The sequence below is a fragment of the Coregonus clupeaformis genome, chromosome 20, assembly GCF_020615455.1.
Source record: "Coregonus clupeaformis isolate EN_2021a chromosome 20, ASM2061545v1, whole genome shotgun sequence".
In the NCBI taxonomy this organism is placed as follows: Eukaryota; Metazoa; Chordata; class Actinopteri; order Salmoniformes; family Salmonidae; genus Coregonus; species Coregonus clupeaformis.
The window spans coordinates 30,946,358-30,959,226 of record NC_059211.1 but is presented as its reverse complement, the minus strand read 5'-3'; the positions used below and the strand labels follow the sequence as shown (position 1 = coordinate 30,959,226).

The window sequence follows — 12,869 nt, the reverse complement described above, 5'->3', positions numbered from 1 at the left end:
TCAGTAATGGGGTATTCTCTGGTGTCCCCATGGACACAGGAAACTGGGAGGACTTTCCCCGGGGTCAGACACGTTGGGCCCACCAAATCCTTACGCACCAGGGTGGCCCGGCTACCAGAATCCAGTAAGGCCTCCACATCATGGTGATTCACAGTTACCGGGCAGGTGGGGGTCGATCTGGGCCGCCATCTACGACTCCCAAGAGCGAGGCAAAACGGTGTGTGGGTGCTGAGCTGGAGGACTCCGCAGTGGGCATAGGTTCATCGGCTGGTTTCCCACACTGCCAGGAGATATGTCCCATCTCCCCACACCGGTAACACTGTCGAGTTTCCCCCTCCTGGTGTACTCTTCTTGGACCCGCCTGGTTTCTGGCTCCCCCTGGAGCCGGGATAAGTCCTGACGTGGCTGGGTTCGAGACCTTGGGGTCCTTTGGACGGGTTCTTCCCATTTGTGGTGGGGCCGCACTCCTGGGGTCTTTTCGGGAAGCATTCAGCATCTCCGCTGTGGCCTGGTACTTTTCCACAGCTTCCACGGTCAGATCAGCCGTGGTCAAGGCCTGTTGACTGATGAACCGTTTTGCCTCATAAGGCAGGGCGCGTGAGGTAACGATCCACCACAACGGCCTCCACCACCGCCGCTGCTGTATTCCTCTGCGGATCCAGCCATTTCCTTGCGATTCGGACAAGTTCATGCATCTGCGCCCGAGGAGGTTGGTCTGGTTGGAAGGTCCAGCTGTGAAAGCGCTGGGCCATACCAAACTTTGTGAGTCCATATCTGCTGAGGATCTCAGACTTCAGGGCATCATAGTCAGTAACCTGGTCAGGGCCCAGGTCCCGGACAGCATTCAGCGATTCCCCGGTTAGAAAGGGGGCTAACAGACCAACCCACTGTTGCTTGGGCCAGGCTTCCCTAGTGGCCGTGGCCTCAAATGCATGCAGGTATGCCTCAATGTCATCGGTAGCTCCCATCTTAGATATAAAGTCACTTGCCTTTATTGGGCGGGTATTTTGGACCACCCTCTGTCTCTGCAACTGCAATTCCGCTGCCTTCAGAAGGTTGGCTTTCTTTTGCTCCTCCACGAGCCACGTTTGCTTGCATCTGGGCGTGCTGGCCAGCAACAAGGGCTTTCAATATGTCCTCCATTTCAGTCGGCGGGGAGCCTACGGCCAACTTGGAAAACTGGGTGATCAAACCTTCGGTATCCTCCTCTGACATGCACTATTAACGCTTGAGCGTGCCCGTGTTCTCCACCATCTGTGATGCCACGAGAGGCTACACAGCTTTCAGCGGGATTGCTCAAGTAGTGCAAGGAGACCAGGTTCAACCAAAACAAGGATTTTATTAAAGGTCTTGGGAAACTAACGAAAGTATAACACAATACTGTTCTCTGGTGGCTCTTAAGGGTTAACAGTTCAGGGATGTCTCTTCCACATCCAAAATCATAACTCTCCCTCGCTCAAATAACTTTTCCCCAGTCTTACTGTATTCCACGTTGCAGCTAGTGGCCAACCCAGCAAAACGTCCTTCCAAATGTCCCACACGTATTTCCACAGGTGCATATATCCAAAGGTGAGTATTTCCCAAAGGTAAGTATCTCCAAATCCTTATATTCCTCATGGAAGTGGACGTGCAGCACTCTTGTCCTCCAGAGAGCCCAGGTTGGAGACCGTGTCTCTTCCCTCCAACAAACCTTCAGCTCATCAGCTCCTGATTGGTTTCAGCTGCGTGGGAAGATTGGCCATAGAGGGTTGGAGTTCCCGACCATACCAGCAGATGGAGCCATAGCTGTCTGGGTTTGCAGCCATCTCAGGGGGATGTAACGTCCCTCCAGGACACAGCCTCTCGTGACATCACAAAAGGAAAAACCAAAACCCTGCATATACTAGGCCCTCCATGGAATGAGTTTGACACCCCTGCTTTAGACTGATGTGCACCTACATCAGGTGTAGGCCTATACTGCTTGTTGCAGTGTTTACATTTTACATTTACATTTTAGTCATTTAGCAGACGCTCTTATCCAGAGCAACTTACAGGAGCAATTAGGGTTAAGTGCCTTGCTCAAGGGCACATTTACGTCATTTAGCAGACGCTCTTATCCAGAGCGACTTACAAATTGGTGCATTCACCCTATAGCCAGTGGGAAAACCACTTTACACTTTTTTTTTTGGGGGGGGGGATAGAAGGATTACTTTATCCTATCCCAGGTATTCCTTAAAGAGGTGGGGTTTCAAATGTCTCCGGAAGGTGGTGAGTGACTCCGCTGTCCTGGCGTCGTGAGGGAGCTTGTTCCACCATTGGGGTGCCAGAGCAGCGAACAGTTTTGACTGGGCTGAGCGGGAACTATGCTTCCGCAGAGGAAGGGGAGCCAGCAGGCCAGAGGTGGATGAACGCAATGCCCTCGTTTGGGTGTAGGGACTGATCAGAGCCCAAAGGTACGGAGGTGCCGTTCCCCTTACTGCTCCATAGGCAAGCACCATGGTCTTGTAACGGATGCGAGCTTCAACTGGAAGCCAGTGGAGTGTGCGGAGGAGGGGGGTGACGTGAGAGAACTTGGGAAGGTTGAACACCAGACGGGCTGCGGCATTCTGGATGAGTTGTAGGGGTTTAATGGCACAGGCAGGGAGGCCAGCCAACAGCGAGTTGCAGTAATCCAGACGGGAGATGACAAGTGCCTGGATTAGGACCTGTGCCGCTTCCTGTGTAAGGCAGGGTCGTACTCTCCGAATGTTGTAGAGCATGAACCTGCAGGATCGGGTCACCGCCTTGATGTTAGCGGAGAACGACAGGGTGTTGTCCAGGGTCACGCCAAGGCTCTTCACACTCTGGGAGGAGGACACAACGGAGTTGTCAACCGTGATGGCGAGATCATGGAACGGGCAGTCCTTCCCCGGGAGGAAGAGCAGCTCCGTCTTGCCAGGGTTCAGCTTGAGGTGGTGATCCGTCATCCATACTGATATGTCTGCCAGACATGCAGAGATGCGATTCGCCACCTGGTTATCAGAAGGGGGAAAGGAGAAGATTAGTTGTGTATCGTCAGCGTAGCAATGATAGGAGAGGCCATGTGAGGATATGACAGAGCCAAGTGACTTGGTGTATAGGGAGAATAGGAGAGGGCCTAGAACTGAGCCCTGGGGGACACCAGTGGTGAGAGCACGTGGTGCGGAGACAGCTTCTCGCCACGCCACTTGGTAGGAGCGACCGGTCAGGTAGGACGCAATCCAGGAGTGAGCCGCGCCGGAGATGCCCAGCTCGGAGAGGGTGGAGAGGAGGATCTGATGGTTCACAGTATCAAAGGCGGCAGACAGGTCTAGAAGGACAAGAGCAGAGGAGAGAGAGTTAGCTTTAGCAGTGCGGAGAGCCTCCGTGACACAGAGAAGAGCAGTCTCAGTTGAATGACCAGTCCTGAAACCTGACTGGTTTGGATCAAGAAGGTCATTCTGAGAGAGATAGCAAGAGAGTTGGCTAAAGACGGCACGCTCAATAGTTTTGGAAAGAAAAGAAAGAAGGGATACTGCATACTGGTCTGTAGTTGTTGACATCAGTGGGATCGAGTGTTGGTTTTTTGAGAAGGGGTGCAACTCTCGCTCTCTTGAAGACGGAAGGGACATGGCCAGCGGTCAAGGATGAGTTGATCAGCGAGGTGAGGTAGGGGAGAAGGTCACCGGAGATGGTCTGGAGAAGAGAGGAGGGGATGGGGTCAAGTGGGCAGGTTGTTGGGCGGCCTGCAGTCACAAGTCGCAGGATTTTATCTGGAGAGAGAGGGGAGAAAGAAGTCAAAGCATAGGGTAGGGCAGTGTGAGTAGGACCAGCAGTGTCATTAGACTTAACAAACGAGGATCGGATGTCGTCAACCTTCTTTTCAAAGTGGTTGACGAAGTCATCCACAGAGAGAGGAGGGGGGGGATTCAGCAGGGAGGAAAATGTGGCAAAGAGCTTCCTAGGGTTAGAGGCAGATGCTTGGAATTTAGAGTGGTAGAAAGTGGCCTTAGCAGCAGAAACAGATGAAGAAAATGTAGAGAGGAGGGAGTGAAAAGATGCCAGGTCGGCAGGGAGTTTAGTTTTCCGCTCCGCTGAAATGACTAGGTCATTTCATGTATCAATTCAGTCACAGAGGAATATCACACTTCTGACCCTAAACTGACTCCAATCACTGACTTCTGACCCTCTGGCCCAGTCACATCACTTTGAACTGTTATTCGGATTGACCCCGAGCTCCTGCAGACAGTGCTGCACCTCTCCTCAAAGCCAGCAGAGGTCGCCGTTTCTCTACAATATCACCTCTCACTCTCTGCCTTCCCCCCCTCCCGGTTCCTGTTCCCAGCCCTGCTGTCTCGCTCTCCACTCCCCCCATCTTTCTTCTATAGGCTACAGCCCAAGTAGAAGGAAAAAAATCTAACTAAAAGCTTTTCCGGTCTGCTAGCCTTAATTTCCTCTCAAGACGTCTCGCGCTCGCGCAGAGAGGAGAGAAGGACGCACACAGGCAGACTGACAGACCCACGGTTGGAGTTATGCACCGGCGGTCACCGAGAAGACTAATCTTCACTCTTATCTTGTACCGAAGGAGAGGGTTTCTTTAGGAGGGCCATGAACCGCTGAGCAGTGCTTGTCTGCGGCCTGTGCCGGGAAATGTGTCTGCCGTGGGTGTGAGGAAGAGCGGAATGGTCTGCCTGGACGGAACGCACTGGTCTCGCACGGCCGCTCCGGACTCCGGTATCCACGCGCTCCCGACTGCGCCAACCGAGCGCCTCTCGGTCCCTAGCGGTGTGATTTGTTTCACAGACCTCCTCAAAAACATTGAGCAGCCCAATTGTATTTTATCGGTTACATAACTGAAACTGAATGCATGTGTCGCTCCCGTAACCCGGACTGATTCTCAGGCGGGGAGGTAGAGGTGTGTGTGGCACTGTGTCTGTGTGTGTGTGCGCGCCTGTGCTGGAGCCAGGGGCATGGCTGTCTGTCTGTAACCGACCTACCCGCCGAGTGGACCGGACCGGACTGGACTGGTTGTACTAGTGCATTAATTAACCACGGGCCAGCCCAACGTTAACCCTGGGTGGAAACCCGAGTCCAACGGGCAATGAGGGGAACAGCTTTGCCTCTCTCTTTTTTTCTCTCTCCGGCCCCGGGTCTGATCTTTTTGGGTTTCTGCCAGAAGCATCTGGAAAGGATAACACGGGGATCCATTCACTCCACCAGAAAGAAGACTGGAGAATAAATCACATCCTGGATGGAGGAGCATCCCAACTTCTGGAAATGATGGATACAGTTGTCTCTGATTCCAGCGTCATGCTCATGGGATAGCCTTCTGTTCATTTTAGAGGTGGAAATTATTGGATGGAAAACTGGGTTTTATTCTTTATAATAATAACCTACAACTGGAAGTGTTTGTTGTTAAGTTATTACACTGTTATTAATGACTTCCATTGTTGTTTAGTTATTACTGTTATTAATGACTTCCATTGTGCCATTGGATAGGCAATGACCTATATACCCCTGGCCATCAATGCATGTAACTAAGGATAACTGGGTAACTGTGGCCCTTACCCTCCATCGATTTTAGACCGAGTTGAAGGAATACAACCTAACTTTGAAACCACAACAAGTTTAAATCACTAAGCATCTGTGACATGTCCTTGTATCCAGGCAAAGGAATGTAACTGTAACTTCAAAACAATACATTGAAACAACACATGCAGTGAAGATGTGTGCTGCCAGGTTTAGTAGCAGCAATAGTGTCAATGGCTGTGGGGGGGTTGGGGACCGGGATGAGACCACCACTAATGGCCCCGGTACAGGCCCGGGCACCGCATCCCGCATGCTGGACTGGTCCGAGGCGGGCACCCGCATTCTCCACAGCCTGGAGATTGGAACGGTCATGACTGTGTTCTACCAGAAGAAGTCCCAACGACCGGAGAGGAGGACCTTCCAGATACGACAGGACACTAGACAGATAGTGTGGAGCCGCAACCCTGACAAGATAGAGGGAGAGAGTGAGTATAAGTCAACGTCCCAAATGGCACCCTATTCCCTATATAGTGTAATACTTTTGACCAAGGCCCATAGGGCTCCTATATAGGGAATAGGGTGCCATTGGGGACACAACCTAAATGTTACTGACAGTCTACTTCTTGTCTATTACATAGAACCTGGTGGTGCAGATCACTTGGACTCATATCTACACAACAACACACACCAGCCAGGCACTATTTGCATCTCCCCTCAACTATCTCTCCCTCTGTCACTTCCATCCTCTGTAACCATAACAACCTATTTGTCTGTCTCCAAGTCTTTCTCTTTGCACTGTATAGTGTGTGTGGATTGTGTGGGATAAGCCTAGCAGCCTACCATGCTCTCCCATTGGCAGACTGCTGATATACAGTGGGGAAAATAAGTATTTAGTCAGCCACCAATTGTGCAAGTTCTCCCACTTAAAAAGATGAGAGAGGTCTGTCATTTTCATCATAGTTACACGTCAACTATGACAGACAAATTGAGGAAAAAAAATCCAGAAAATCACATTGTAGGATTTTTTATGAATTTATTTGCAAATTATGGTGGAAAATAAGTATTTGGTCACCTACAAACAAGCAAGATTTCTGGCTCTCACAGACCTGTAACTTCTTCTTTAAGAGGCTCCTCTGTCCTCCACTCGTTACCTGTATTAATGGCACCTGTTTGAACTTGTTATCAGTATAAAAGACACCTGTCCACAACCTCAAACAGTCACACTCCAAACTCCACTATGGTCAAGACCAAAGAGCTGTCAAAGGACACCAGAAACAAAATTGTAGACCTGCACCAGGCTGGGAAGACTGAATCTGCAATAGGTAAGCAGCTTGGTTTGAAGAAATCAACTGTGGGAGCAATTAATAGGAAATGGAAGACATACAAGACCACTGATAATCTCCCTCAATCTGGGGCTCCACGCAAGATCTCACCCCGTGGGGTCAAAATGATCACAAGAACGGTGAGCAAAAATCCCAGAACCACACGGGGGGACCTAGTGAATTACCTGCAGAGAGCTGGGACCAAAGTAACAAAGCCTACCATCAGTAACACACTACTCTGCCAGGGACTCAAATCCTGCATTGCCAGACGTGTCCCCCTGCTTAAGCCAGTACATGTCCAGGCCCGTCTGAAGTTTGCTAGAGTGCATTTGGATGATCCAGAAGAGGATTGGGAGAATGTCATATGGTCAGATGAAACCAAAATATAACGTTTTGGTAAAAACTCAACTCATCGTGTTTGGAGGACAAAGAATGCTGAGTTGCATCCAAAGAACACCATACCTACTGTGAAGCATGGGGGTGGAAACTTCATGCTTTGGGGCTGTTTTTCTGCAAAGGGACCAGGACGACTGATCCGTGTAAAGGAAAGAATGAATGGGGCCATGTATCGTGAGATTTTGAGTGAAAACCTCCTTCCATCAGCAAGGGCATTGAAGATGAAACGTGGCTGGGTCTTTTAGCATGACAATGATCCCAAACACACCTCCCGGGCAACGAAGGAGTGGCTTCGTAAGAAGCATTTCAAGGTCCTGGAGTGGCCTAGCCAGTCTCCAGATCTCAACCCCATAGAAAATCTTTGGAGGGAGTTGAAAGTCCGTGTTGCCCAGCGACAGCCCCAAAACATCACTGCTCTAGAGGAGATCTGCATGGAGGAATGGGCCAAAATACCAGCAACAGTGTGTGAAAACCTTGTGAAGACTTACAGAAAACGTTTGACCTGTGTCATTGCCAACAAGGGGTATATAACAAAGTATTGAGAAACTTTTGTTATTGACCAAATACTTATTTTCCACCATAATTTGCAAATAAATTCATAAAAAATCCTACAATGTGATTTTCTGGATTTTTTTTTCTCATTTTGTCTGTCATAGTTGACATGTACCTATGATGAAAATTACAGGCCTCTCTCATCTTTTTAAGTGGGAGAACTTGCACAATTGGTGGCTGACTAAATACTTTTTTCCCCCACTGTAAATAGAATACAAATGAATGCATGGTCCTCTTTGAGGGTGTGTTGTGCTGGCCCTCTCTGTTATAACTGTCACTCCACTGTCACCATTTGACAGTTAGGTCATGAACCTCTGACCCCCATTAGCTGTGACCCCTAGCTGTCAGCTGTCCAGTTACAGTAGCTCCTCAGAGAACATGCTGGGGCCACATGGAGCCCTCTGGGTTGGCCAGTCGCCACCCAGCCCTGTGCTTCCTGTCTGTTCTCCTTGGAGACTGGAGCTGTACAGAGCCGGGATGGTGGATCGAGTGGCAGTGGCATACTTAGCTGGCTGGGATATTGTTTTGGTGGGAGGTAGGCTGAGCCATGGTTAGGTTATGCGTCTGGGCTGGGGTGTATTATATTGTCTGGGCCTGGCTGTATTGTGTGGGATCTGTTCTGTACAGATTGAAAGAGGATCTATTATAATTTCTGTTAACCAGACAGGAGAGATCATGGATTTAGAATCCACATAGAGAACTTTCTCTTTGCAGGCAACTGGAGAGGAGTAGATAAAAAAATCCTAGGAAGGAAATAGGCGCGACTCTCGCTCGCAATTGAATACTTGATACTTTATTATCTACTTTGAGTTCTCTATGCAGAAACCACATATACATACTCTACAGATATATGGCTGTCAATTAAAGCTGAAAGATTCAGGTTGTGACAAACATTGGTCTTGTTGTCCTTGACATGCATGCACACTAACACAATCTGCATTTCTAATCTGCACCTCTCTCTCTCGATCTCTCTCTCTCTCTCTCTCTCTCTCTCTCTCTCTCTCTCTCTCTCTCTCTCTCTCTCTCTCTCTCTCTCTCTCTCTCTCTCTCTCTCTCTCTCTCTCTCTCTCTCTCTCTCTCTCTCTCTCTCATTGATAGCTGTAGTGTGTGGGTGTGGCATATATACTATATATACAAAAGTATGTGGACACCCCTTCAAATGAGTGGATTCGACTATTTCAGCCACACCCATTGCTGACAGGTGTATAAAATCGAGCACACAACCATGCAATCTCCATAGACAAACACTGGCAGTAGAATGGCCTTACTGAAGAGCTCAGTGACTTTCAACGTGGCACCGTCATAGGATGCCACCTTTCCAACAAGTCAGTTCGTGAAATTTCTGCCCTGCTAGAGCTGCCCCAGTCAACTGTAAGTGCTGTTAATGTGAAGTGGAAACATCTAAGAGCAACAACGGCTCAGCCACGAAGTGGTAGGCCACCCACAGAACGGGACCGCCGAGCGCTGAGGCGCGTAGCACATAAAAGTGTATCTGTCCTTGGTTGCAACACTCGTTACCGAGTTCCAAACTGCCTCTGGAAGCAACGTCAGCACAATAACTGTTCGTCGGGAGCTTCATGAAATGCGTTTCCATGGCTGAGCAGCCGCAGACAAGCCTAAGATCACCATGCGCAATGCCAAGCGTCGGCTGGAGTGGTGTAAAGCTAGCCGCCATCTGTCAATCCAACGGTCGAATCTGAGTTTGGCGGATGCCAGGAGAATGCTACCTGCCCGAATATAAAGTTTGGTGGAGGAGGAATAATGTTCTGCGGCTGTTTTTCATGTTTCGGGCTAGGCCCCTTAGTTCCAGTGAAGGGAAATCTTAACACTACAGCATACAATGACATTCTAGATGATTCTGTGCTTCCAAATTTGTGGCAATAGTTTGGGGAAGGCCCTTTCCTGTTTCAGCATGACAATGCCCCTGTGCACAAAGCGGGGTCCGTACAGAAATTGTTTGTTTAGATCGGAGTGGAAGATCTTGACTGGTCTGCACAGAGCCCTGACCTCAACTCCATCGAACACCTTTGGGATGAATTGGAACGTCGACTGCGAGCCTGGCCTAATCGCCCAACATCACTAATGCTCTTGTGGCTGAATGGAAGCAAGTTCCCGCAGCAATGTTCCAACATCTAGTGGAAAGCCTTCCCAGAATAGTGGAGGCTGTCATAGCAGCAAAGGGGGGACCAACTCCATATAAATGCCCATGATTTTGGAATGAGATGTTCAACGAGCAGGTGTTCACATACTTTTGGTCATGTTGTGTATCTGACAGTAGCCACACACACACTGACAGTATCTTGTGGTTTTGCTTGAGAGCCTTGTTAATCATTTATGATCATAAACCATATTATGTTCAGAACATAATCTATTGTTACCTATCTTGGTGTGTGTGTGCCTGTTTGCTACTGTGCTGCTATATTCCACTGGCCGTCTCAAGTCTTTCTCCTTCTCACACATGCACGCACGCACGCACGCACGCACTCAGCACGCACCCCACCCTTACAAACATACTCCTCCATAACCCTACAACTCCCCCATAGGGAGTAACATTCCTGGAACTGTGTCCAGTTCTCCGTCGCTCTAACCTTCCCCCGTCCCTCCCTCCCTTCCTCTCTCCTTCCCCCTGCTCTCCCTCCCTTCCTCTCTCCTTCCCTCGGCCCTCCCTCCCTCCCTCCCCCCCTCTCTCCTTCCCCCCTGCTCTCTCTCCCTTACTCTCTCCTTCCCTCTGCTATCCCTCCCTTCCTCTCTCCTTCCCTCTGCTATCCCTCACTTCCTCTCTCCTTCCCTCTGCTATCCCTCCCTTCCTCTCTCCTTTCCCCCTGCTCTCCCTCCCTTCCTCTCTACTTCCCTCTGCTATCCCTACCTTCCTCTCCTTCCCTCTGCTATCCCTCCCTTCCTCTCTCCTTCCCTCTGCTATCCCTCCCTCCCTCTCTCCTTTCCTTCCCCCTGCTATCCCTCCCTCCCTCTCTCCTTTCCTTCCCCCTGCTATCCCTCCCTCCCTCCCTCTCTCCTTCCCTCTGCTCTCCCTCCCTTCCTCTGTCCTTCCCCCGGCCCTCCCTCCCTCCCTCTCTCCTTTCCCCCTGCTCTCTCTCTCTCATTCCCCCTGCTCTCCTTCCTTCCCACACTCTCTACCTTCCCTGCTCACCCTCCCTCACTCTCTACCTTCCCTCCTCTCCCTCCCTCACTCTCTACCTTCCCTGCTCTCCCTCCCTCACTCTCTACCTTCCCTGCTCTCCCTCCCTCACTCTCTACCTTCCCTGCTCTCCCTCCCTCACTCTCTACCTTCCCTGCTCTCCCTCCCTCCCTCTCTACCTTCCCTGCTCTCCCTCCCTCACTCTCTATATTCCCTGCTCTCCCTCCCTCACTCTCTACCTCCCCAGTCCCTCCATCTGTTACTCCCTCTCTCTGTCCTCCCACCATCCCTCTCCCAGGTCTTTTCCCACTAGCTCTCTCTCTCCTTCCCAGCTCTCCCTTGTCTTTCATCACTTATCTTCTCTTTCACTTTCTCCTTCCTCTCTTTTACTTGTTTAAAGTTGAACCCTTCATGCTTAACTTCATGCTTTTCCACCTACCATTTTCATGTCCACTCCCTCCTTTCTCACTTTTGTCTTTCTTTCTTTCTCTTGTTTGTTTTCTTTTAGAGGTCAGTCTCACGTCCTGTACCAGTCCCCCTTTCTCCTTTGTCGTTTCTCTGCTTTGCTTTAGTTTATTCTCTCTCTCTCTCCTTCACTTTCTCCTCCCTTGACCATTTATTTGTTTACATCTCTCCTCTCCTCTCCTCTCCTCTCCTCTCCTCTCCTCTCCTCTCCTCTCCTCTCCTCTTCAGCCTCTTTTGCTTCCTTTTGTTTTCATTTCCGTCCCTCTTTCTCTACCGCCGCTTTAAAACAACATTATGACGGTGTCTGTTTCTCACACACACACAAACACACACACACACACACACACACACACACACACACACACACACACACACACACAGTCCTCTATACAGACGACAAGCTGCAACGCACGCGCACACACACGTCTTCCCAGCCTTAGTATCACTATTGAGTGGCAGGAAGTGCTGGCTATCAGGGAGCTCTTCACTTCCTGCTTCAGACTGAAGGACTGAGCTCAGGAAAACAAAGGCCCCGGTGTCACTCTTTGGAAAAGGAATGGAGACAGGGAGATGGTGTTTGTGTGTGTGTGTGACTGTGTGTGTGTGTGTTTACAACACAGTGTGTATGAACCATTCATTTCAATTATTTTAGCAGCCCCCACCCCATTCTGTCAGTGCCACTGTGTAGCTGTTATAACGTCATTATTTCATCAATGCAACAGTGCCAAGCATTCACATTTCTCCCTGTTTGTTCACCTTCTCTGGAATCTCCAAATCATACAGGCTGAATCCCAAATGGTACTCTATTCCCTATTTAGTGCACTGCTTTTGACCAGGCTCATAGGGCTCTGGTCAAAAGTAGTGCACTATATAGACGGGTTGGTTGTTTAGCAACAAAACTGACGTGTGCGCAACTATGGGGAAAAACACACAGGGTTGACTTAGACTGTTGACAACATGTAAACTATATTTAGTCTCCAAATGTTTATTGAAAACATAAATACATTTGCACAATGAGCAATTGTTGTCTCTCAAATGCATCGTTATAGTTGTTGGCTAGCTAGCTAGCGAATTTTAGCCATATTATCACTGACATCAGTCAAAACACCTCTAAACAAGACATGGTATCAGAAACAAGATACAACTAGCTGAAACAAGCCACCTACGATTCCCCACATGGCAGCTTCTTGTCATTGTAGCTAGGTATCTGACCTTTCAGATTCATAACAAAGCACTGCTTCCGGCTCTATCGATGCGCATGCATCATTTTTGTGGCATTATCAGCCAACCCGTCTATAGAGAATAGGGTACCATTTGGGACACCAATAAAGACATTCCAGTCACGTCTCATACTAGAACAGTGTGTTACAGGTCAGAAAGCTGGAATGATCTCTCTCTGGCTGGTTGTTGATGTTAGTTTAACTTTGACCACATAACATGGTGTACAGTACAGTACCATGCTGTACCAATGAGAACCACATCAGTAACATCCA

The 12,869-nt window shown here is 49.4% G+C and overlaps 1 protein-coding gene across 1 annotated transcript in view; it reads left to right on the top strand.

Moving 5' to 3' along the window:
• Positions 1 to 4,357: 4,357 nt before the first annotated feature.
• LOC121533863 (1-phosphatidylinositol 4,5-bisphosphate phosphodiesterase gamma-1) overlaps positions 4,358 to 12,869 on the top strand; it is a 52,854-nt gene continuing 44,342 nt past the window's right edge. Inside the window, exon 1 of the mRNA XM_041840171.2 lies at positions 4,358 to 5,990. Within this exon, the coding sequence (XP_041696105.1) occupies positions 5,702 to 5,990 (289 nt within the window). The 5' untranslated portion in view covers positions 4,358 to 5,701. The remainder of the gene's footprint in view (positions 5,991 to 12,869) is intronic.